The sequence below is a fragment of the Malania oleifera genome, chromosome 6 (genome assembly GCF_029873635.1).
Source record: "Malania oleifera isolate guangnan ecotype guangnan chromosome 6, ASM2987363v1, whole genome shotgun sequence".
NCBI classification, from domain to species: domain Eukaryota; kingdom Viridiplantae; phylum Streptophyta; class Magnoliopsida; order Santalales; family Ximeniaceae; genus Malania; species Malania oleifera.
Window position 1 is genome coordinate 110,898,744 of NC_080422.1, and position 25,804 is coordinate 110,924,547.

Consider the following 25,804-nt stretch of genomic DNA (forward strand, 5'->3'; position numbering starts at 1 on the left):
AACGCTTGTCATATTCAAAATCACTATTGCCTACACTATCATCTTCCAAAACATCTCCTTATCACTCACAATCCTTACTCGTATCAGCCCTATCACCTGTTGGCTCCTCCACCATGCTTCAAACACCTTTAGAGTCTCTCTCAAGATTTTTTTTTTCCTGTTTTCTCATCAAATGAATCTTGCCTATATTCAAAATATTACCTCCTTTCAAAACAATTTGCACTTCCTTATGGCAAACGTAAACTTTTTGACTCCTCAAATTACCCGAATTGACACTCTTACTGGCTGAATTTCCTTCCAAACCATTAAAGTCCTGATTTTCAACCTCACAAAAATTAAAATTCTTTCTTCCCTTCTTCTCTCTCTCTTCCATCTCTAAATTTGCAATAAACTTATAAAAATCAAAAACAAAAACTAAATCCTTCAATAAAAACTAAAAAGACAACATGTTGTGTTAATATTCCCAAAATTAAAACCTAATTGGAAGTTGCTTTTCCTTTGGTTATTGGTTTAAAAAAAAAAAAAACGGAATACCTAATACAACAATAGGCCTCTCCCTTTATTTATAATATATATCAAGTACATTCTGATGACCATATCTGGCTAACTTGCTGTTAGGATCCATGGATGAATCAATAGGTTTGGATCCCAACAACTCTGCCTCATCCAAAAGATCAAGAACATAATTTCTCTATGACAAAGCATTTCCCGTATGAGGTCTGGAGACTTATATACCCGAGAAGCATTTCAATGGTCCAAATCTTTGTTTTGAAACTTAATCTATAGTAAATGTTTTATGCCCTGAATACCTTGATCATCATCATTCGTAATTAACATCCACATTTACAATAAGAAGAATCCTACCTAACGAAGTATGAAGATAAAATAGAGAGTGATCCATTGCACACTGCTGAAGGCCAAACTCAAGTACTACAATATTGAATTGACCAAAACATGCTTTGAGAGACTATTTTAAACCATATAATGCCTTTTTGAGCAAACACAATAAGACTGACTCCCCTTGAGCAACACACCGTGGTGGTCGCTCCATATAGACCTCCTCTTCAAGATCACCATGAAGGCATTCTTCACATTTAACTAATGTAAAGGCTTGTGACAAGTGGAGTCTAAGGAAATGAACAGATGTACTGAGGTTAAGTTTGGCATCCTAGGAAAACGTGCTTGAATAATACAAATCATACATGATACACCTGAGTGTATCCTTTAGCAACAAGATGTGCCTTCATACGAGTCAAAAATCATCAGGACTGAATTGCATAGTATAAACCCCAGGACAACCAACCACGTATTTGTCAAGAGGAAGACATACCAATTGCCAAGTATCATTGTCCTATAATGCACTTATCTCTTCAACCATTGCAATCTCCCACCCAGTGGCCTAAGGCTTCAGAAATAGATTTAGGAAGGGAAACAAAGGATAAAGTAGAAACAAAACAAATAATAGGAGGGTGACAAGAAATCATAGAAAACAAAGCTGGAGACAAGATGTTGTGTACATGTGCATTTACCTCTTTGGACAGCAATGAGAGGATCAACATTGTGGGAGATATGAACATCAGTTGAGGAAGCCCAAGGCATAGCAGTTGAAGCTAGAGTACATGTTCCTAAAGTTCGATCTAGAGTACATGGTCCAAACCCATTGTTTTTTTGAAAAAAGCATATGTTTCTGATGGCCTTCACTAGAGTATTTTTTTTTTTTTTTTTCATAAGATAACCCTTGCAACAAAAAAATAAATAAAATGCATACAGAGAAGTTAATGCCCTCTGTGTAAAAACATTACTAGCATAATCAAGAAAGTGATATTAACTCACCCCTTGCAGTTCCCTGGTTCAAAGCATTTCCCAGAGAAAGAATTGTCTGCATAACTCTCTTAAGTTTGAGAGAATTTCTTATCTGCTAAGAACATCAACAAGAAGATAATGAGATGTCAATTCACATCAGAATATTTGAACCACTGGAAAGAAAATTAGGAGTGGAAAAGAATAACTTGCCTCTTCTGCTGCAGCATTTACAGTATTCAGATTATTTCTAAGGTCAGAAACCTTGTATGAAAAAGCGTTAGACCAGATTAGTAACCAAAAACTTGAAATATTTAGCAAGCATGCCAATAAAAACACTATCATCGAACCTGCGAGCAGAATTGTATTTTAAATGAGAAAACTCTGAGCTTAGATTCTGCTCTTGGTACTTGCATCAACTCTAAAAAGAACTGTAATTTAGAATTGCAAATCATATTAATATGGAAACATGCCAAAGATAAAAGGACATTAATATTGAAAACCAAGAATCTAGTTTTGTACATATTTTGCCAGCAAAATACAACAAATCATCGATTGAAACTACATATATCTTTTACCCAAAACAATTTTTTAAAAAAGGAAAAAAGTAACTGCACACAGGTTAAAATGTACAGAAGACATGCCACATCAAAAGGGAAAAGGCACATCATATACATTCTGCTCAGATACATATATATATATATATATATATATATATATATATACATACATACATATTTTAGGATAAGCAAAAGAAAAAAAAAACATTAATAACATCAAGGGGATGAAACCTGAGAACAAAAATGGAAATTAGAAAATGATATATATAGAAAATCAATGGCAGTCTCAATATCAACAGAATGCTGCTCAAGTTCATTTTCATGAAAATGGGTAGCTTGAATATCTGATCATGACTTCAGGTTCCAAATTAACTCCCAACTCAAATTTTATTGTCTTTTACCCTTGGAAATGTGAGAAATATTATAAATTTCCAAATTTGAAATCTAGGTAATGAAAATTGTGGAACTGGCGAAGAACCCAAGAAAACTAGAAGTTCTATCTAAAACAACACACTAACTTGTACATAGTCACATATCCATGCCATGTAAATAATGGATGCTGACCAATGATGATACATGATATAAGAGCCGAAATCTCACAAACCTGTTCACATTTTCCCAACTTGTCCTTGTCCCCATTGTAGCCCTGAAACCAAATAACATAATTACTACTCAAAAAGGACAATAGCTGCAATTTCTTGAGGTTCCTGACTATATTCGTCACAAATTGATGGCTATCAAAGATTTGGCAACAATTTTCATGCCAAAATGCATCAAAAATATGATAAACTAATTAATTCACAAATTTCTCTCCCTACCTTGAGTAGTTCGATCTCTTCCTTTGTTGGACAGAACTTTATGAGATTATCAACCTGATCAATGTCTAATGCTGATTCTTCCAAAGAAAGCACTGAACCCTAGCAATGTCCATGGCAAACAATTTATCAATCAGAATAACTGATATTAGCTGGTCAAGTAATATTTTCTTACCAGGTGATCATTCCAAGAATATAAAAGTCAAAATAAATCCATGCAAACATCAGATATTCTGAGATTCTATTTCAAATAATAATCTGAAGAGCATGACCTTTTGTAAAGAGAATGTTGCGGAAAAAATAATTTTTAGAATTGATACAAGAGAATAAATTAGGTGGTGAGCATGGGGGGTATTTTTATCCTTCATTTTTTATTTTTTAATCATTAATATAAAAGTAGAGCTGTACTTGCTCCAGGACACTGCCGACTGGGCCTTCTCCCTCTCCTCTCTACTTATCTTCTCCATATCTAACAATAAGGGCTGTATTTTCTTCATTGAATTTTCAATTTATTTCAGATTTACAACATGGTATCAGAGCAGCTTACGGTGCTTCTCTGAACCTGATTAATCTGACATAGTTACTGCCCTTCTTTTCCTCCCTTTTCTCTCCCTTGTCAACTCTGAAAGTAGAGATTTTTTCCCCTTATTTTAGAGTTGTTCAGGCTTTTGTATCCTTCTCTTCTTAACCATGAGGCACTCCTGGAGGTGTTGTGTGGCTCATGGTAGTTTACTCATGTAGATCACAATGTATTGTTTCTGGTGGACTGCGGTTGCTGTTCTGATGTTTCCTGACTTTCTCACTTGTGGTCAGGTGATGATACTATTATGACATTTTGACCTGTGATTGCCTTTTTCATGCTTGGATATGCTATCATCCGCTGCTAGTTTGTTTGTTGAGTGCATGCGCAGCTGTTTAAGTGCACACAGTACTTTGATGTGTCCGCTTTGTTGTGTGCGGTCAAAGGGTGGTCTCAAGTGCAATGTGCTAGCATATGCTTTCTGATTCGTTGCTCTTGCTGTGTAATTCAATCATGATACTAGTGTGTGATGATTGTGGTAAATTAGGGATGGTTCTGATTGCCACCTCAAACAGAGCTTCAGCTGATATGGTTTCCAAATATCTGCTGCATTCTCATCTGTGTCTAGATTCCAAGGATTATGAAGATTGGATGAAAGAGAATGAAATATTGCTTGTGTGGTTGTGTATAACCATGGAGCCATGAATTGCAACAAACATGATGTTTCATAGAACAACCAAAACCATACGAGATGATCTTCGTGAATGTTCTCACAACATAAAAATCAAACTTATGTTTTTGACAGAAGCTCTTCAAATATGATCAAGAAAGTAGGCCCATGACAATCAGTTAGTATTATAGTGCTCTGAAGGCTATGTGGGAGGAACTTGATATCTGTCAATTAGTTAGTTCTAAAGGCTTGAGATGATTAAGCAACAAGGGACAAAGTTCTTGGCTTCCAAGTTTCTGGGTTTGAGTGCCGATCTTCAACCCATCTATGATCATATTCTTGCCCACAAATCCATATCGTTCATTAGGGCTGCAAATGAACCAAGCCGCTAATGAGAAACTCAGGAGATCGGCTAGGTAAGAGCTCATTTGGGCTTCTTTATTATCTAAATGAGCAATTCTAAAGCCTAGTTTTTAGGTTTGTCTAATAAACAAGCCGAGCCTAAACACAAAGAGGCTTGGCTTGCTTCAGCTCATGAATAGCTCAATTAGGCTCGGAAATGGGCTCATTAAGATGCTCAATTTCAAATTCAATAATTAAAAAATATTTTATTATCAAAAAATATATATAATTTATCTATTTAAGTTGTTAAATTAGCTATTTCTTCGTACACAAATCAGCCTAATAGTAGACTTATAGGCTGACAATTTTTGGTTAATTAGATACATCATACATCTGAGGAAGGGGGCTTATAAATCTTCTTCTGGCAACAGGAGTATACCCACAAGACAGACTAAACAGCGTGCACAGATGCCACCTATGAATGTACATTGGTTGTACTGAAGACAATCTCAGGAGGCCAAGGTCTTAATCTCAATTTTGACTAAAATTTCAAGAAAGTACAGATATTTTAATGTCCATGTAATTTAGGTTTTGATTTTAAAATATGATGGAAATTAGTAGTAAAGCATAGAATTCTTTTATGGAACTTCATAAAATTGTTAGTAAACATGACTATGCAAGGTCTAGAACTAAAATATTATAAATAAAATGCATCAATGACATGTATGTGGTGTAGAAGTACAATAATAGTAATATAACAATCATGCCAAACATATTCAATTAATATAAATTTGTAAAACTTTTAAATACTATTTATCACACAGATACAAATAATTTTGACATAAATGGCCAAATAAAATATTGTAGCTAATATCTAAGTATAATTTTCCATACAATTTCAAAAGTTTGAAAGCTATCGTTCTTATCCTTCTTGTAATAATCTTTAGTTTCAATAATAAAAAAAAGATTAAGTAAAAGAGAAATTTCAATTTGAGTTTTGAATCTTCAAATTTTAATTTCAAGGAAATTTTATTTTACATTTAAAATTTGACAAACATAGGTGAAATTTTAAAATTTTGATAATTCCAAATGATTCATGGAAATTTTGACAGAAATTTTGTACGACGGAAATTGATTGCCATTTTGATTTGGGAGCGACGGAAAGCATAAATTTGACAATTTCATGAAGTTTTTAAGATCGTACATGCATGGAACTGGCCCTAGCCTGTGAGCTCCCACAACCCAGAAGTACCATTAGACGAGAGGATGCTCATGTGGCAGTAGGTACTCAGAGTGTTGCTGATGGACTTATACCCGTGAGTTTGAAATAAAAATTTAATAAACTGATGGTTAAAGTGGCTTTAACCCAATAAAAGCTATGTCTTGTTTGTGTAAAAAAGAGTGAGGTTGCTGATATAGATCTGTAGCAACTAGCAAGACAGTGAGATGGGGGCATAAATTAACATAAACAAGAGAAGTAGGAAAGGCATGACCAAACAGACAAAAGGGGAACTTGGCTAGATGCTGTTTCTTTAGCAAAGACTGCCCAATCGCTAATGACTCACCAACAAGAATTGACATGATCTAGGCTGAAAGGGATGTAAGGTCATAAGAAAGAACAGAAAGGCAAGTTAATGTAGCGAAGAATTGCATAAATAGCCTATCACTCATAAAAGAATATGAACTCGTAGAATTTGTATAATCAAACCCATACTGCTTGGGATATAGATTTCGAAAGTTCTGGAAGAATTGAACTTGGCTCCATTTCATCATGCACTGACTATGTGGAACTGCAATTGTGAAATCACCTCAGTAGAAACTGCCGTGGCTATTGTACTTAAAAACTGATTGGCAAAAATAATGCAAAAGCAGCAAACAGAGAATACATATTATTATTTATAAAACTAACAAACAAACAAACTTAAAATTGTTACTTCAGGTTGCAAAAGCAGCTGGATGCCATCAAAAGCATTACCAGAAGAAGACTTAAAAAACAGGAGTAGAATGTTACATTAGATTACTTTGGTTTACAACAGTTTCTTTAGATAAGCAAGATCTTTCAAGGGAAAATAGTATAAACTATCTTACCATCAACTCATGCAGCGGCATCTTCACCTTTGAAAGCATGATTTCACAATTATATGCCCGCCTATGATCAATCTACAAGAAGCAACAATATGATGAGGACAAACTAAAACAAGTACTTTGCGACAGCTTTGCTTCACCAAAAATAGGGACTCAAGGGGAACATGTGATGCAAAATTCAGTTTAGATGCTCGTATCCAAGAACTGGCAATCTACAAAAAGCAACAATATGATGAGGACAAACTAAAACAAGTATTTTGTGACAGCCTTGCTTCACCAAAAATAGGGGCTCAAGGGGGAAGATGCGATGCAAAATGCACTTTAGATGCTCGTATCCAAGAACTGGCAGTTCGCATCCCTCTAGCAGAAGGTATACAAAAGCAAGTCAATCAAAAGTAAATCACTTCATTACTGAAGTGCCAAGCATCTCTTGACAATAGGGTTTCATAAGACCCATCGCTGGTATTGGAATGATCTGAATGGGATTCAATTTTGTTTTAATGCATGTATAACCATATCTGAATCTATTAAACATGCTTTCACACAGATGCACCTTTATTTATATAGTACCATAAAGAAAAGTATGAATAGGCTTAGTCCTTTTTCCTTTGTTGATGAGAAAAGTGCCCTAATCAAAATCCAAACTTTTTTTACTTTCCATAAACTCTGCCAGTAATTATATTTAAAAAATTGATATCCATGTACAAACAAGACAGGTGTTTTGCTTATTTTTACTTCTAAACCAAAACAACTCCTACATTAGATATCTCGTACTCCAAAAGCATTTTATGCAAGATGATACTCCTGATTCCTGAAAATGTAAGAAATTGAATACAAGACTGTTGAGCAACATGAACCAGTATCCCGAACCTTCTTCCATCCATCACTGGAATACAAATTTTAAATTCTTCATTTAATAAGTAGGTACAGTAACACTTCCACTCTCATGCAGGTTCCTCAAATTTTTATGACATTGCATTCTGTATTTAGTATAAAAAGAAAGAAATTGAATTGTTGGGTTTTTGAAATATTAACACTTCCCTATTACTACTAGCTTAAGAGTTAAGATGACATGCAAAATATTGATCCTGTAATTTAGGTTGCTTACTTATCAGACAGTATATGTGTTTCATACACTTAATCCAAAATAGCACAAATATATTTAGATTGGTCAAGTATTATCTAGGTAATCTTTTTCATCCCAGGCACAAGTTGTAATGTACCAAGTTCCAATGTTAATTTGGGTCATGCATGAATATAAATCATATTAATTTTTTTTTTTTTTTTATAGAATAACTTTTGTTAAGATAAGGAAGAGTAAACCAGGTTAAAAAAAAGGTAATGCAAAGATCAACATTAAGCAAAATAGTCAGTCTAACAAAAGCATCCAATCATGCTGAAAATCAGAAATGCAAGAACCACTAAAACAAACAGTTATTTTATGATAGGAGAAGAAATTTCAATAAAAAAAAGAGGACAAAAAATCTTAAAATAAAATAAATAAATAAAAGGAAAACAGCAAAAGAAAACTAATTAAAAAAGCCCTTCTTTAAAACCTTCCCATTATAATTCACTGAACACAGCAGATTAGCTAATTCCTGCTGTCCTTCCATCTTTATTGTACTGCCATACATATGAACTTCATTATTTCCAGGATCAGACAACCACATACCATCTTATCCAGCTATTTTTGAGCTTCCAGGTCCTTCCCATTAATCTTTTTGAGTAGGCAGAATCCCATCCTTGCACTGCTGCTGCTTACCCATTCCATCATTCTCGGTTATAGGAATGCACTCCAAGCCTTCCATCAAAGATGGATGAACATACGATAAATCTCTAGCAAATCAAATGAATCAGAAACATTGCCATATTGTTCCTGCAACAAACCAGAAGCAAACCACCATCACAATCAAACGAGCGTCATCACACTCACTATCCAACAAATCACTCCATTCTTTATTCTTCTCCTCTCCTTTGCTAGCCCTCTCATCTGTATCCCCTTTTTTAGCACTCAAATGAGTCCACAATACACAAACTGGCCACAGTATCTATTCCTAATTTATTTTTCTTTTTGGATCTCCCATCAATATCACCTGGCTTTGGCTCAAAACCTCTTTCCATATCCACACCTGCCTGCCCAGCCTGCTGATGGACATAAACCTACTGTCCATATTGTTTTCACAAGAAATTCCCTTACCATTGACTGATTGACCTTATCCACTGCATGATCATCTTTGCCCTGAAACTCCTGCCCATACTCTTCCGGTGATCCTGAATCAAATCTTCACCCACACCCCTCCCCCCAATATCACCATTTGCCAGAGGAACCTTACTCATCTAGTCAAGACAGCAGCCCTCTCCCATTAACGACACAAAGATGTCAGCTAGACGCCACCAACACCCACTCCCCTCCCCCCCCCCAAAAAAAAGATTGCAAAGAAGATGAACTTGGTTTCTTCTTCCCTAACTGGACCAGATCTAGTCATCCTGCAAGAAAGTATGATCCTGAGTGAATACCTGATCCCTGCACCATGCCCCCATTTTCCATAACTTATTAGGCCCAAGCCCAGTAGCCCTCTTAAGAACATTGTAGTGGCAGCCTGGTTTAGATGGTCCAACAGATTCTCAAGCAAACTGGGTCTGGTTATCCAAAACTCCATAATCGGCCTCAGCCGCATTGGCTTATTTACTAACTCTCCTTTTAAATCCTGGACACTCAGCCTTGGCGATTACTAAATGGCCAGCTCTTTGGCTCACCCCAAATCAGAAATAAATCCAGCACTGGCCATCTTACTCAGTAAAGGGCCCAAATCCAAAACAATTGTGAAGGACCCAGGCCCAGACCAATCCATCTTCAACCCCTAACTTAGCTCACTTGAAACCCTAGCTGCCAGTACTTCATGCTGATTGTCTTTCTCAGCTAGCCCTCGCAGTTTCTCCCCACTCTTTGCTCTTAAGTATACTTGTGTATGCAAGTCTATTTGTAGGAAAATATGAGTATGTGTGGGAAAGTTTCAAATCTGTTTAGTCAACTTTCCTATTTTTCTAAGAGAATCTCGGATGTAAATGTGTGAATATCCTAGAATATTTAGTTTCCTTAGAAGTTAGCATCTTTGGTTCTTTCCTTCTATTCTTCTGCTGCACATCTATTCACACAGATCTGTACCTATGTTACGATTAATGAGAATTATTTCCACAAGAAGCTATCTCATTCTAGATGGTATCAGAGCTAGGTCCTTCTCTTGGCCTTGTGTAAACCCTAGTTTCCCTTGGCGGCTCCAATCTGACCCTAATCTCTATAGGGTTTTCTTCCTTGTTCAACTCTACCATAATCTCTTTTGTTGTTGTAGCCACGGCTAAACCTGAAACCAGACCTACCCATTCTGAACCTTACTCTGTCCAATTTACCAATATATGATTGAATGAGGCCAACATCCTGCGGTGGTCACAATCTGTCAGGATGTATATTTGTGGAAGAGGGAAGATAGGGTACTTGACTGGTGAAGCTAAGGAGCCCGAGAAGACAGACCCATCATATGCTATATGGGATGCTGAAAATTCCATGGTGATGGCATGGCTCGTGAATGCTATGGATGAAAAGATTAGTGCTAATTACATGTGCTATTCTACTGCAAAGGAACTCTGGGACAATGTGAGTCAGATGTACTCTGACCTTGGGAATTACTCTCAGATTTATGAACTGCAGCAAAAGATCAGCAATACTTATCAAGGAGACGGCAGTGTAACAAGGTATTTCAATGTTCTTAAGGGCCTATGGCAAGATCTAGATTTATTCAATGATTATGAATGGAAAAATCCTATTGATTGCAATCACAATAAGAAGATGGTGGAGAATGCAAGAATTTTTAAATTCTTGGCTGGACTTAATGATGAGTTTGATGAAGTAAGGGGAAGAATCCTGGGGAGACAGCCTCTACCCCCACTCAGGGAAGTATTTTCTGTAGTACGACAAGAAGATTGTTGAAGGAGTGTAATGATGAAAAAGGAGGATGAGACTAGAAAATTCTGCTCTAGTTGCTGCTAATAATCTTGCTCCTCATGCTGCTGGAAACACAAATTTGGCTACTGCCAATATTTCTGCACAGCGGCCTTACTCTAATAAGAGGTTGGAAGATAAGCCTCAAGTATGGTGTGACTATTGCAATAAGCCACGCCACACTCGAGAAAATTGCTGGAAATTCCATGGAAAGCCAGCAAACTGGAAGAGCAACAAATCTGGACCCTCAGGCAGCAATCATGGAGTCCCTAAAGCCAATGAAGCTAATTTCCTAAGTGCTAAGCAGGTGGATCATCTTCTTCAACTTCTGAAATCTACTTCTGCCTCTGGTCTTCCTACTGGTTCATTGGCCCAAACAGTTGATAACTCTAGTGCCTATCCTTGTTGCTTAAATCTTGCACCATGGATTATTGATTCTGGTGCATCTGATCACATGACCAGTACCTCGCAATTGTTTCAATCTTATTCTCCTTGTTCTGGCAATAAAAAGATTAGAATTGCAGATGAAAGTTTTTCATCCATTGTTGGAACAGGTTCTGTCCGAATCTCTGAAAAAATAGAACTCAAATTTGTCCTTCACGTCCCTAAACTTGCTTGTAACCTGCTGTTTGTTAGTAAACTCTCATGGGATTCTAATTGTTGTGTCATTTTCTTTGATTCCCATTGTGAATTTCAGGACCAACTCTCGGGGAGGATGATTGGCAGTGCTAGGATGATTGATGGACTCTACTACTTCGATGAGACTTTATTCAACAATAAACAAGCTCAGGGTTTGAGTAGTAGTACTAGTTATGTTTCTGTATGTGAACAAATAATGCTTTGGCATCTTAGATTGGGACATCCTAGTTTTCTCTATTTAAGACATTTGTTTCCTAGCTTATTTAAAAAAACTGGATTGCAATTCTCTTCATTGTGATGTTTGCCACATATCCAAAAATCACCAAAGCACGTATCAATCGAAAGCTTATCATTCTTCCAAACCTTTTTATTTAATTCATAGTGATGTTTGAGGTCTCTCAAAAATCACTACTACTTCTGGTAAAAAATGGTTTGTTATGTTTATTGATGATCATACATGTTTGTGTTGGGTATACTTATTGAGTGACAAATCTGAGGTTGAAAACTTTTTTCAAGATTTTTATAATATGGTTGAAACCCAGTTCCAAACGAAAAATCAGTATCCTTAGAACTGATAATGGTACTGAATATTTTAACAAATGTTTAGGAACACTTCTATCAACAAAGGATATTCAACATCAATCTACTTGTCGTGACACCCCACAACAAAATGGCATTGCTTAGAGAAAAAATCGCTATTTGTTAGAGGTTGCACGGGCCCTAATGTTTTCAATGCAAGTTCCTAAATATCTATGGCGTGATGCAATTTTAACTGCATGTTATCTCATTAATAGGATGCCTACTTGAGTGCTAAAATAAATCACTCCTTTAGATTGCCTAAAAAAATTGTTTCCTACATGTCGGATAACATTCGACCTGCCACTAAAAGTGTTTGGATGCACTTTTTTTCTTCATATACCTACCAATCTTCGATCCAAGCTTGATCCTAGGGTAGAAAAATGTGTTTTCCTTGGATATGCTCCTAATAAAAAAGGGTACAAATGTTTTAACCCTCTGACTAGGAAAATTCATACCAGTATGGATGTTGTTTTTATTGAAAACTAGCCCTTTTTTGGCCATAACTATCTTCAGGGGGAGAAAAAGGAAACTAAAGATGAGTTCTGACAAACCTCTAAGCCTCTTCCAAATGTTTTCCTTGACATTGACATCCACTCTTTAAAGGGTCAAGAAACTGATACTTTAACTGGCGAAAATAATGGAAATCCTAGTCTACCTATACAAGGCATACCTAATTCACAAACAGGGGGAGAAGTACTATCAAATATTCCCTCATCTGAGCTTCGTGTTTAATAAAGCTCTTTCTTCAAATCCAGAGCAAGGCCAATCATCATCACCTACACAAGTTGGTCCTCCTTCACATACTCCGGGTACTTTTTCTTCTCCAAATCCTTGTTTTGATAATTCTTCTGATCTTGACCTGCCCATTGCCCTTAGGAAATGAGTTAGAACCTGTACCACACATCCTATTTCCAACCATCTATCCTATCATAGACTCTTCAATTCTCATAAGGCCTTTACTTCAAATGTTTCTCATCTGTTTATTCCAAGAACCATTCGGGAAGCACTAGATCACCCGAAATGGAGATTGGTTGTTCAAGAAGAGATGGATGCACTAATTGCTAACGACACTTGGGAAATTGGTAACCTACTGGAGGGGAAGAAGACTGTTGGCTGTAAATGGGTATTTACAGTAAAATTCAAGGTTGATGGGAGTATAGAAAGGTACAAAGCAAGACTTGTGACGAAGGCGTTCACTCAAACATATAGAGTTGACTACTAGGAAACATTTGCTCCTGTAGCCAAGATGCACTCAATCCGTGTGTTGCTCTCTCTAGTAGCTCACTCTAATTAGCCCTTATATCAACTAGATGTTAAGAATGCCTTCTTAAATGGAGACTTAGAGGAGGAAGTCTTTATGGATCTACCGCCAGGATTTGAAGGGAAAGGTGGCAAAGGCAAGGTGTGCAAATTGAGGAAATCATTGTATGGACTCAAACAATTTCCTAGAGCTTGGTTTGAATGCTTTGGGAAGGTAGCAAAGAGTCATGGCTACAACCAAGGTCAAGCCAATCATACTATGCTCTATAGACACACGAGTGAAGGTAAAATAGCTATCCTTATTATCTATGTAGATGATTTAATTCTGATAGGTGATGATAGCAATGAGCTAGAGAGGTTAAAGAAGATCCTTGATCAGGAATTTGAGATTAAAGACTTAGGCAACTTGAAGTATTTTCTTAGTATGGAATTTGCAAGGTAAAAGAAAGGAATTTTTGTTTCTCAACGCAAGTATGTGCTTCATTTACTTGGAGAAATAGGCCTGCTAGGGTGCAAAGCAGCAAAAACACTTATAGAGCCGAACATAAAACTTCAACTAGCTAAGGCTGAAGAAGTGATCAACAGAGAGCAATACCAAAGATTGGTAGGGAAACTCCTTTATCTCTCTTATACACGTCCTAGCATAGCCTTTGCAACAAGCGTGGTAAGTCAATTTATGCACTCAACAAGACCCAAGCATTTTGATGCTGTGTATAGGATTCTAAGGTACCTAAAAGGGACTCCAGGTAAAGGTTTATTATCTGGAGGACATGGGAATTTACAGGTTGAAGTATACACTGATGCAGATTGGGGTGGAAGTATCACTGATAGAAGATCAACTTCTGGCTATTGCACTTTTGTTGGAGTTAACCTAGTAACATGGTGCAGCAAGAAACAAAATGTGGTGGCAAGGAGTAGTGCAGAGGCAGAATTTAGGGCTGTTTCTCATGGAATTTGTGAAGCACTATGGATCAAAAGGTTGTTGGAAGAATTAAAGGTTACTAATTCACTACCAATGAAACTGTATTGTGACAATAAAGCTGCAATAGCTATCGCTCACAATCCAGTTCTTCATGATAGAACTAAACATGAGGAGGTAGACCAGCATTTTATCAAGGAGAAAATAGATGAGGGAGTAATTTGTCTACCATATATCTCGACAACTAAGCAAGTAGTAGACATACTGACAAAGGGATTGCAGAAGAAACAGTTTGAAAACTTCATTAGCAAGCTGGCCGTGGAAGATATCTTCAAGCCAGCTTGAGGGGGAGTGTTGGAAAGTTTCAAATCTGTTTAGTCAACTTTCCTATTTTTGTAAGAGAATCTCGAATGTAAATGTGTGAATATCCTAGAATATTTAGTTTCCTTAGAAGTTAGCATCTTTGGTTCTTTCCTTCTATTCTTCTACTATACATCTATTTATACAGACCTATACCTATGTTACGATTAATGAGAATTATTTCCACAAGAAGCTATCTCATTCTAGAGTATGTGTATGGATATATGTATGTGTGTGCATCTCTATTTATACTCGTGTGTGTGTCTATATAAATGCCTATATTATGCATAAATTATGTGGGTAAATGCATGCATTTATGTATCTATGCATTGAAGCATGAATTTATATATCTACACATTGTGCATGCATATGTATATGTATGTACGGTGGGGTAATATCTTATGATTCGGGTAGATTTCAAGCTGAGTCGGGAACCAAAAATTCCACTAAACAAGGGCTCCAATTCCTGCATGGAATGGGAATCATAATGAGATTCCCACAAACCAAATGTTAAGAATTGGAATCAATAATTGACATACCGATTCCAAGAGCCAATTCTCACTTACAAATGCCACCTAAGTTTTCTACAAAAGCAGATCACTCCAGTTGGACTTGATGTAAAGAGACCAATTAATTCTTTACATGTTGCATCTCATTCCACTAACTTTTACTTAGTTCAAAAAAGAGTCCAATGTTAACACATAATTATATTTAATTTCTATTAATTATTAATAAGTAATATTAAAAATCTAATTTTTGTCAACAAAAACTAAAATAGATTTTTAATCATAATGTGCTCTCACACTATATGATGAGTTTAACTAAATAGATAAAGATTATTATTGGTCTTCCTCGACATTGTACAAACTCTTAACTTAAAAAATGACCTTTTTTATTGATATAGAAAGGGTTATGGAAAAAAAAATTTGTTTATACATCATGCTATAATATGAACATTTTTTAAAAAATTTTATAATAAAGCATATTAGATAGGGAAAAAAGAAGGTACAAAGTGCAAGCACAAGGAGTCCATCAAATAACAGAAAAAAGGAAAAATAAAAAAGACAAAGAACACAAGCTCATGACATGAAACTAGACAAAATCAACCAGGAAAACCCCTTTTCAAAACCTTTCCATCATAATTTACCGAGCTCTTCAAATTTGCTAGTTTCCTTTGACCCCTCAGTGCCTTCACCTTTTGACTTTTGCCACCATCCAAGTGCATTTCCTCCCAACATCATTCAACTTTAAATCCATTTCATCCACAAGATCTCGAGCTTCTAAGTTCTCCTTAGGAATTTCCTCCATGGGAGTAGGCAAAATTCCATCCCTATGCCGTAAATTGTTAACCAAATCATCATTATGAAAAATAGACACTCCCTCCAAACCTTCCAATGCCGGAGAATGAACATAAGATAAATCCCCTACTTCATCACAAAAAACAGAAGCGTACCCATATTCTGTTCAAATATCATCAAACAACAACCCCCACCACAGTCAAATCATCGCTTTCTAAATCTGAAAAATTCCCCCATTTCTTTAGCTCCTTTTCTTCTCCTGCCCTATTGCTACACCCAACGTCCTTTGTAAGTGTGTCTTCCACCATACCAAGTTCTCCTGCAGAATCTCTCCTTAAAAACTTTGTTCCTGTCACACTAGAATTTTTTATATTCTCTTCTAACACCTTCTTCATCTCAGCATCTATAGGCCTTTCAATTAGCATACACCTTACTTCCCTCAAGTGTCAGATTTCAGACAAGGACATCAGCAATGTCCGCCAACGCAATTCCTGGTTTTAAACTTCTTTCCACCTCTTATTTTAAACCCCCCTTGAGGCTGGTTGTGTTTTTAACACCAAGATCTAGTTTTCACTTTGAACTACTATTCTGGGTATGAACCGAAGTTCATTCAGTTCAGTTGGAAACTTAAGAGTGCTGGAGACTAGGAAAGGATTCCATTATCGAAGGGTATAGAATCCTCCTTCCCACTGCTCATTTCCTGAGTTCTGGGGACTAAAATCTGGGACTTCCCATTCTTAAGATGCAGCAAGGACTAACTTTGGTCTTCATTTCCCCAAACCAACATCCTAACTCTCGCCATTATCCTTCAGTATGGAGCCCAAAGACTGAGATCCTCCCTTAGACTCTTCATTAGAGCTCAACTTAGATTTACCTAAACATTGGGCCTGCTCAAATAAATGGCCCAATTGAGATTAAAAAAAAAAAAAAGGTTGCTTCTTTTCAATTAATTGGGCCAAGTCCAAAATGAGAAATATACCACCCAGCCCACTCCTCTTCACAATCTCCTCTACGAACATGACCCTAGTCGACTCTGAGAGGAACATAGCCCCCGCCAGAACCCTAGCTTCCTACTAAATCCATTCCGGTTGGTTTGTGATGAACTCTGTCTTCAAAACCCCAATTTACTTCATCTGAAGCACACCTCCACACCTACAACACCTTTCTTCTCTTTAGACCAACATACCTTGATTTCTAGAATAATCTTCACAATCACGACCCTAGCCATCGCTTTTAATGCCTTCCAAGTTCCAACACCACCTGACTCCACAATCTGGTATGTGAATGGCCATCTGCAACGACACCTCCAAAATCCTTCCACCTTAGCTAACTTGCAAAAATCACTCGTGAAGCTTCACCATCCATTACCCATGTACCTTCGTTTGAATCACATCACCACATCTACAACACCTCTCTTCTCTTCCGACCAACATACCTTGATTTCTAGAAAGAGCATGGCAGCACTGACGCTCACCTTTGCCTTTATTGCCTTTCAACCACCTGACTCCACAATCTAATGCATGAAGGGATCTACAACTACACCTCCAATATCCTTTCGCAACTCCTTGGTTAGCCAGCAGAAATCACTTGCGAAGCTTCGCCATCCGTCATGCTTCCCACTGCCATAAATAAAAGCAGAATATTTCTTACCTTTACACCCAAACCCTAATTCCAAGAACTTTCCCACCTTCGTCCACCTAATTGACAACCAGTATTGCGTGATACCCTTATGAACTCTTCGAAAACCCCTCCATCCAACCAAAGACTGACAATCTATCAGCAAACCATGAAGCAGCCTCTTCCAAAAATAAAATAAAATATATGTGCAACACATAGAATCCAATAACTAGCTTATTTAAAAATTCATCTTAGATTAGTGCCACTCATTGCAAAATCAGACTTAAGATGATGCGTATGACAATCAAGAAGATACATAACCACACACCTTTAGTGAAAGGATAAAACAAGAGCCCTTTTCAATCACTGAGGACATTAAAAATATAATAATATGGTAGTTGCACTCTTCAATTTTTTTTTTTTTTTTGGATAGAAGAAGAAGATAATTTATCCAGAGTAAAGGAAAAAGAGTACAAATATGGAGGATGAGGAATGCTCTCCAACCAGCGAAAAAAGCTACAAACAACTATTAACAAGAAGGAAAGAACCAGCATATGAACAGAAAAATACAATACAAATAAAAAAACCATAACAATAGCACTTCCTTCCAATCTCTAACGAGGTCAAACAGCAGAAAACCCCTAAAGAAACCCAAGGAGTGCACCCACAAAAAGGAAAAGAAAGTCACTCTATCCCACAAAAGTTGTAAGGAGGTTGATCGTCTTCTGAAAATTGTTGCGTTCTTTCTATCCACAAAGTCCAAAAGATAGAAAAAATGGTTGCACGCCATAGGGCTTTGGCAACTGCGAAGCGGATAACTGCTTCTTCCTTACCATGGCAAGTCTTTGTGAAGCTCCCTTTGGCCTTCGCACTCATGGGCCAATCTCCGGCCCAAAGTAGTCCTATTTTTTTCCAAAGCCCCTGAAGTTAATTTGAAGCAAGCCCCTCACCTTTCACGAAGCCATCGACTTTTCCCCAACAATAGAAAAATGGCCATTCCACAGCTGTGATGCCACCTTGCAATGCACAAAGAGATGGGCATTGGACTCATTATCTTCACAACACATGAAACATATATAAGGATTTAGAGCCATATAGGGTTTTTTCATCTAAATAAAATCATGCATTTAATCCTTTATAAAATCAGGGCTCAGACAAAAGCCCAAATCTTCCCCAGCACCTTGACCTTCCAAATACAATGATACAAAGGAAAAGGATTCGGGCTCTATGGGGTTTTAGTGGGTCAGAGAGAAAATATTTAAAAGTAAATATAACTGAAGAATCCCCCCTCTTACACTCTCTCATCCTCACTATTAAAGGGAATGAGTTGGTCCAACAAGGAAATAAGGGTAGTGAGCTCATCAATCTCTCTTTCATTGACATTCCTTAAGAAGTGGAAATCTCAAAAAGGAAATCCCCTCAAAAGAAATAAAGGAACTAGCAGTAGCATTACAAAGAGAATAGAGCTTGAAAGGACAAGGAACCTTCATTTCCACCGAAATCTCCCCCATCCACACATCTTCCCAAAAGCAGACTTTATTGGCAAGACCCACCTTCAATCGAACAAGAGGAAAGAATTGATTCACTACCTAAGAGACAAATTTTTGTAGATATGCGTGAGATATAATGCTACTGCTCCTCGTCTCCCACCAATTCCTTTGATCCCATACTTACACTTTATCACCATATGCCAAAGGGATTCAGTTTCCACAAGGAATCTCCAAAGTCGTTTATCTATAAGAGAGATCTTCTTAGATACCACATTCCTAATGCCCAAACCCTCCACAGACTTTGGTTTATAACCAAGTCCTAGCTAACAAGATGGTCTCGCCTACCGCCCCCCCCCCCCCCTTTTTTAAAACCTTGACCAAAGGAAATAACCCATCAACCTCTCTAAGGATTTGGCCACTCTAAAGGGGATTCTAAAAAATAAGAGATAATAAATCGGGATGTTCGAAAGAGAAGCACTAATGAGAGTAGCACAACCTCCAAGAGAAAAATAAGCCCTCTTCCATCCCTCCAATCTCCTAGACACCTTATTCAGAATGGGACCCAAAAGGTTTCAGAGTTAGGGTTACCTCAAGGGGGAGGCCGAGATAAGTCAGGGGCCACAAAATGGAATCACAATACGCACTCAATTTTAAATTGTAAAGAGTCCTATTAAAGATTTTGAGCAAAAAAGTAGATTTCCCAAACTTAACTAGACTATTCAAGGAAAAGCAGGGTGTGACTAACAAACTAAAGGTGTGAAACCTCCACTTCCTCCCTACCCACACACAGGCCTCTAATCACCACCTTAGCCTGAGCATGAAAAAACAACCTAGAACAGATATCAATAGCTAAGGTGAGAAGGAAAGGGGATAGAAGATCCCCTTGTTTAAGACCCCTAGAGTCTTTGAACCAGTTTTTTAAGAGGCTCACCTCAAGGCAAGGCATGCCTTGCCTTGAGGCTCAATCTCAAATACCAAATTCCAAAAAGGCTAAGCGTTACTTGCTAAGGCTTATGCATTTTTACAAAAGGCACGCCTTTTGTTCCTTTTTAGTTAAGGCTTACGCATTTTGGATGTGTGATTCTTAAGTCAGAATTGGCTATGAAATTTTAACTACATATTTATATAAAAGCAATGTTACAATATAAGATGATTTTTAAAATTCTTGAATCTCAAGCTTTCCAAAATAACTAAGAGTTGTATTTTAGATCTTGAAAATAGTTTGAACTTTATAGTAGTATAGCTATCTCGTAATGGTTTAAGTCACGTACTCAAGTTAGCAATTTTTGAATGGCCAACAAGTAGCTTGCAAAGTATATTTAATTTTTCTTTTTTACATTATCTTTGTGCTTTTCTTAATTTTTTCTTTATTTTTACAATACATATATTTATTTACGTTTTTTTATCTTTAAAACAAATTCTCAAAAGGCTTACACCGCAATGCCTTACGGCTTATGCCTCACCTCTTAAGGCTTAAAACACCTTGCCTTACGCCTTCGCCGTTTAACACATTGCATTGAAGTTTGAACCAACATCTCAATTGACCACTAACAATGACAAACATACAAGACAAGGTGAGACAACCCTCAATCCACTTTCTCCACAAATCCCTAAAACCTTTAATACTCATCACCTTATCTAAAATGCCCCAGTTGATCCTACCATAGGCTTTCTCAAAGTTCACTTTAGAAAGGATACCCTTTGTTCCCCTCATCTTCACATCTTCTACCACCTCATTGGCAGGAGTTGCACTCCTACTCAAACAATGAGCATATCACACAACAAGAACACATGAAACCTAGTTTCTCACTAAAGACAATATACAATTTAAATCCCCACAATTTTTGCAGATTCTTCTTACCTACATACATATATCAATATTTATATGCATACAGACATTGTCACTCTCCCTCTCCATACTTGTCTTGCTCCTCCTCCCCTCTCTCTTAAGTAGATAAGCGTGAAAAAATACAAGATTTTTCCACTTGAGAATCCAAAATTTGTTGATAGGCCAATAGTCAACTAATAAACTGAACATAGTCATCAACTAAATTTGTAAAAAGATTTTAGCTGTCAACAATAAACAACAAGAACAAGAAGCCCAAAGTATCAATAGGTGGGATCGGCTACATGAATACTTTTCCATCAATTCAAGCAATCAAGAGCGTTTTCCTCAGGCAACTTAAGAGCTATTAAACTCTTCCTTACTACCTTATTCCATTTAAGTTTAGGTTTACCTGTCACATCCCTTTTTTTTGGGATGTGACTAGCCGTGACCCCATCCAAAATTCAATGGAGGCACTAAGCCTAGGCAAGAATTTATTTCTCTAAACCGTCAATTGAAACAAATTAGAAACCAATTAAGAGTGAATATTTGTTGAAAACACAAGATATATATATATATATATATATATATTTCATAAAGCAACTAAAAACATTTTACATTCAGTGACAAACTCTTTACATTGTGTTGTACTTTACATACAACATTTTTCACACTTCCTAGTCTACATACATAACCACCAAACGAATACATGCTGAGTATCCCTATTGTCTTCTTGCAACCTATAATACATGTCAAAAATGACAATTCTCTTGGAGAACTTAACAAGTGGAGCTCTCTTTCAATGCAAACTTGGAATTATCAAGGAATAGGGTGAGCAACCACAAGCTCAATATACATTCTTAATTCCCCTTTATTCAAACAAGGATTTCAATACTTAACACATTATTTCTCACATGCATGCAGAATCATAAGGTGCATGAAGACACTCTTTATTCAAAGCAATATGCAGGACACACTCTTTATTCTAAGCAATTTGTTCATCTGAAGTTACCATCACAAAACATCCAAATAGCCTGCATTTTCACATTTTTTTTCAACATAGCAGCGCTGTCCCAACTAAGTGCATAGTTTATCTCAAACAAGTGCCAACTTTCAGCTTGGCCAACCACCTCTTAACATGGAGATATCTTCCGGAGGTTTAGGTTCTTTGACCCATGAGGGACACAATCCCTACTTGCTCAAATTCCACAATATCACAGCCACAACAACACATGGTGCCAGCTATTTCACACAACATCAATTCAACATATGCATACACAAGCTTCTTCACAGCAAGTATAACAATCATCCTTACAAGATGAATATCTATTACATGAAAATTTCCCAACTAAACAAGATATGCAGCTACAATTACCAAAGAAAACATATATGCAGCAATGTCAAGTAATTAGAAATTACAAGCTTAAATCTCCCTCATTAGGATTCAACTCTATGCAAGTTTCTACCATTATTTCCTTTGAATACCCAAAATCCCTAGGTGAATGAATGAAAATCAAGAACACCTACCTTAATTTTCAGCTTCTTCAAACTTACTTAAGTTTCCCTCTGAATTTCCTGTATTTTCAATTGATTTCCTCTGAATTTCCCTGATTTTATGCAGAGTAATCTCTCTCTCTCTCTCTCTCTCTCTCTAGAACTAGGGTTCACAGCAAGAGTTTGTGGTATTCTTTTCTGTGTTGAAGTTGCTCCTGCAGGGCTGGAAGGGTCAAGAGCAGCTACTTGCTGCCAGCTGCTTGCCAAGTGTCTCTTTTTAGGCTGGAAACATGGCAGAACTGCAGCAGCTGGTGCAACAAGGGTCTTGCAGTGCTGCCATCTGTGTGCTAGGCGTTGTCCACTGATTTTTAGAGCTGCCAGGTGGCTGCTGCTGTTTTGTAGTGCTGACAAGTGTCACACCTGGTTTCAGCATGCCCCATCTTGCTTCTTTTTTTTTCCTTTCTCTGTGCCCCAACTCTTATGTTATTTTTTTTTTTAGCATATCACTCATAATTTTTTTTTCATCTTAGCCCCTCTTACCACCAATAAGTCAAATGGAATTTCCAATATCAGTTAACACAACTCAATTAATAATAACATGGTTAGTATGAACTTGTTTACTGCAAAACAAAGCAAGTCATGCTAATTTATCAAAGTAGTTTAAATTTACCATGGCCCAAAGGGTATGGTTATCACACTACCCTACCCCTTAAAATACCAGTAACAGTAGCTAGCTCACTCCTCCTCATTGGTGCACTATTTGGCTTGCGTTTCAAATGCTCAAACCATCTAAACCACCCCTCCCTTATATTATCTTCTACCTTTTAGATCAGCTCTAAAAGGTTCCCTAAAGATCCTAGTGTTCTCATTTTGAAAGATAGTAGAGAAATTGTCAACATTTAGATGATTATTTTTATGCTTCCCTGAGCAACAGTTCTAATAGTGGCATTCTCAATTACTAAAACAGTGAACACCAACAGAACAAAATCTGATTAAATGGGTGCAGAAGCTGAAGTAAGATAAAATACCTCCAGCAATAGAAAATGATAGGCATTATTGTAGAACATCACTTTACCAAAAACTAAGTTACCAGTTGAACTTTGTCAGACTTATGCCCAAGGGAACCATGCAGAGTTGATTTCCCACCAGACTTCCCATGTTCTGAATTTGGTATTGCTGCTGCAAAAAGACTCTCAAGTTCGGACATGTCAATCTCTGGAGCCCTAGAGAGCAAAATTATAGACATCAGAGCCTGTGTGACTGGAAATATTGATGCGTCAAATGAGAGGAAACTTCTTCCCTAGCAAATCAACATACTTGGTAGCTTCACCAGATTTTTGTGCCTCTGCCCATAAGCTTCCTTGTACTGCTCTCGTTAATTTTAACCAATGCAATGGCTTCAGTTTCTTTGTATGATGATTCCTTGAACTTATAGTGCGTGACAAAATTCGCCCCTTTGCACTAGATGGAGAAACAAGTGGTGGCCTGGGGGTTGAAGTTCCAGAAATACTACTATCTTTATTACTACCAGCAGAAAGAAGACCTGGTGAGACAACACCTGTTTTAGGAAATCCTTTATCAAAAGGCACTGGAGGAGGGGGAGCAGAAGGCACAGATGAGGGAGGAGGGGGAGCAGAAGGCATGGATGAGGGAGGAGGGGGGGCAGAAGGCACGGATGAGGGAGTAGGGGGAGCAGGTGGTGGTGGTGGTGGACGTACCAAAGATGAAACTGTAGGACTAGCAGCTTCACCAGAAGGACGAGGAGGAGGTGGAGGTGGAGGAGGCCCAGCTCTAACAGAGCGGGTCTCCTTCAAAGGTGGAGTTGGAGGCGGTGGTGGAGTTGGAGGCGCTGGTGGAGTTGATGTAGCAAGCTTAAGTCCAGGAGGGGAGGAAGGGAGATGAGACGATGAATCACTAGCATTTGTTCCTAAAAGGAGTGTCCCATGTAGAGGTTTGCAAGAAACTAGTGATGGCTGATTTCCACTTTGTAAATATGCTTCAGGCTGTTTGCTAACTGAAAATTGCTGAGGTTTTGTAGCTGAAAGATTATGTTGAGGTGGTGGGGGTGGTGGTGGTGGTGGAGCAGGAGTTGTAGTAGCATGAAGACTTGCAGCACTAGCAGTCAAGGAAGGCTGTTGCGGAGAAGGTGGTGGTGGAGGTGGCAATATAGATATATCTCCAGTTTCTGCAGATTTTGGTGTGCATGAACCATCTAGGGTTGGAGCCAGGAGTGCTGGAGATGCTGTCACTGGATAAGTGAACTTTGCACTTTCTAATGAGGCATGATCATGCATGGGATGGGAAATGCCAAGATCTGCAGATGCAATACCCTCTCTTGGCACTGGTACAGATGAAACTTGCACAGAATTACAACTAGCTGGATTTACAAGAGAAGACTCAAGTGTCCAACGACCTATGACATCCGACTGAATAGGTTGTTCCTGTGCAACTTGGACATCTTGGGTGATAGACTTCCTGTCATTCGCATCTGCATTTGGAGATAGTTTTGGTGAAGGAAGAGGAAGATTCTCTAAAGACATCAATGCAGAAATCTCATTGTGATGTTCCAATGCTGCAGAGTGCTTTTTTTCATGGAGCTTTTGAGGTTTTAATTCCTGAAGTGAACTCCTCAGTTCATCAACCAAGTGGGAATCAGTGTCCTCATGGACAATATTTGAAGCAGTTATTTGTTGGAGCACATTGAGTGCAGCATCTGCCTTTGGGTCTAGCCAATCCACATTCTGAAATATCTCTTGTACTTTAGCAAACGCTTCCATCGGAAGACCTTCCTCATCAAAACAAGACAAGTTTGGGGTAACTAAGGAAGCAGCAGCAGAATCCATTTCCGAAAAAAGAACCTTCATCAAAATGAGAACCAAAAGAATACACTTCTTGTCGTTAAAAATAAAATTAAAAAGATCCAAATGGCTAGAGCCGACCAAAATGTGAAAGAAACATACCTCTGCTCGGAAGTCTTTCGGAAATTGATCTTTAGCATGCCACAACATGTCAATCTCATCTCGATTAAGAATTAAGATGTTTGATCGAATAAAAGCTGTGTTAAACATGACTCGAAACATCATCTCTTCCCGTGCCATGTCATCATGCAAGTTAATACACTCAAGTACAACATCACCTTGAACATGACAACCGATGTCAATTTTAACAACTTCACTTTCTGCCTGCATCAAAATAGTGGAGGGTCCCAAACATTGATAAACTATTATGAAATACGAATAGACAAATTGTAATTACATTACATGTATGCAGCAGAATAGAATCATAAATAAATAGAAATAACTGAAGGAGAAAAAGACTTTCCCTGCAGGAGTAAAAATGTCTGCTGATAAAATAATAATATAAAACAAAGCAGCCATATCTGAGCTACCACTGGAGTCCCAAGTTTCAGCAGAAGATTCAATCCGATAACAGAAATCCCCAAAAAGCATACATGCATATCCTTTCCCCCCATCATCCCAATTTTCACTTTTTGCTTGGGATTTGAGCTTAATTACCAGCTCCAGGATGACCAGT

At 37.5% G+C, this 25,804-nt stretch overlaps 1 protein-coding gene across 4 annotated transcripts in view; it reads right to left on the minus strand.

The window, feature by feature from the left end:
* Window positions 1-25,804, minus strand: part of LOC131158870 (formin-like protein 18) — a 117,304-nt gene that overhangs the window by 39,604 nt on the left and 51,896 nt on the right. For all 4 annotated transcript variants that reach the window (XR_009137528.1, XR_009137527.1, XR_009137529.1 and 1 more), the window contains exons 3-11: window positions 25,231-25,452; window positions 23,588-25,128; window positions 23,361-23,493; window positions 6,796-6,867; window positions 3,179-3,277; window positions 2,965-3,006; window positions 2,151-2,231; window positions 2,014-2,064; window positions 1,834-1,915 (exon numbers count right to left, since the gene is read on the minus strand). Coding sequence is in view for 1 of the 4 variants with exons in the window: in XM_058113796.1 (XP_057969779.1) it covers window positions 1,834-1,915; window positions 2,014-2,064; window positions 2,151-2,231; window positions 2,965-3,006; window positions 3,179-3,277; window positions 6,796-6,867; window positions 23,361-23,493; window positions 23,588-25,128; window positions 25,231-25,452 (2,323 nt within the window). In the remaining 3 variants the exon portion in view is untranslated. The remainder of the gene's footprint in view (window positions 1-1,833; window positions 1,916-2,013; window positions 2,065-2,150; window positions 2,232-2,964; window positions 3,007-3,178; window positions 3,278-6,795; window positions 6,868-23,360; window positions 23,494-23,587; window positions 25,129-25,230; window positions 25,453-25,804) is intronic.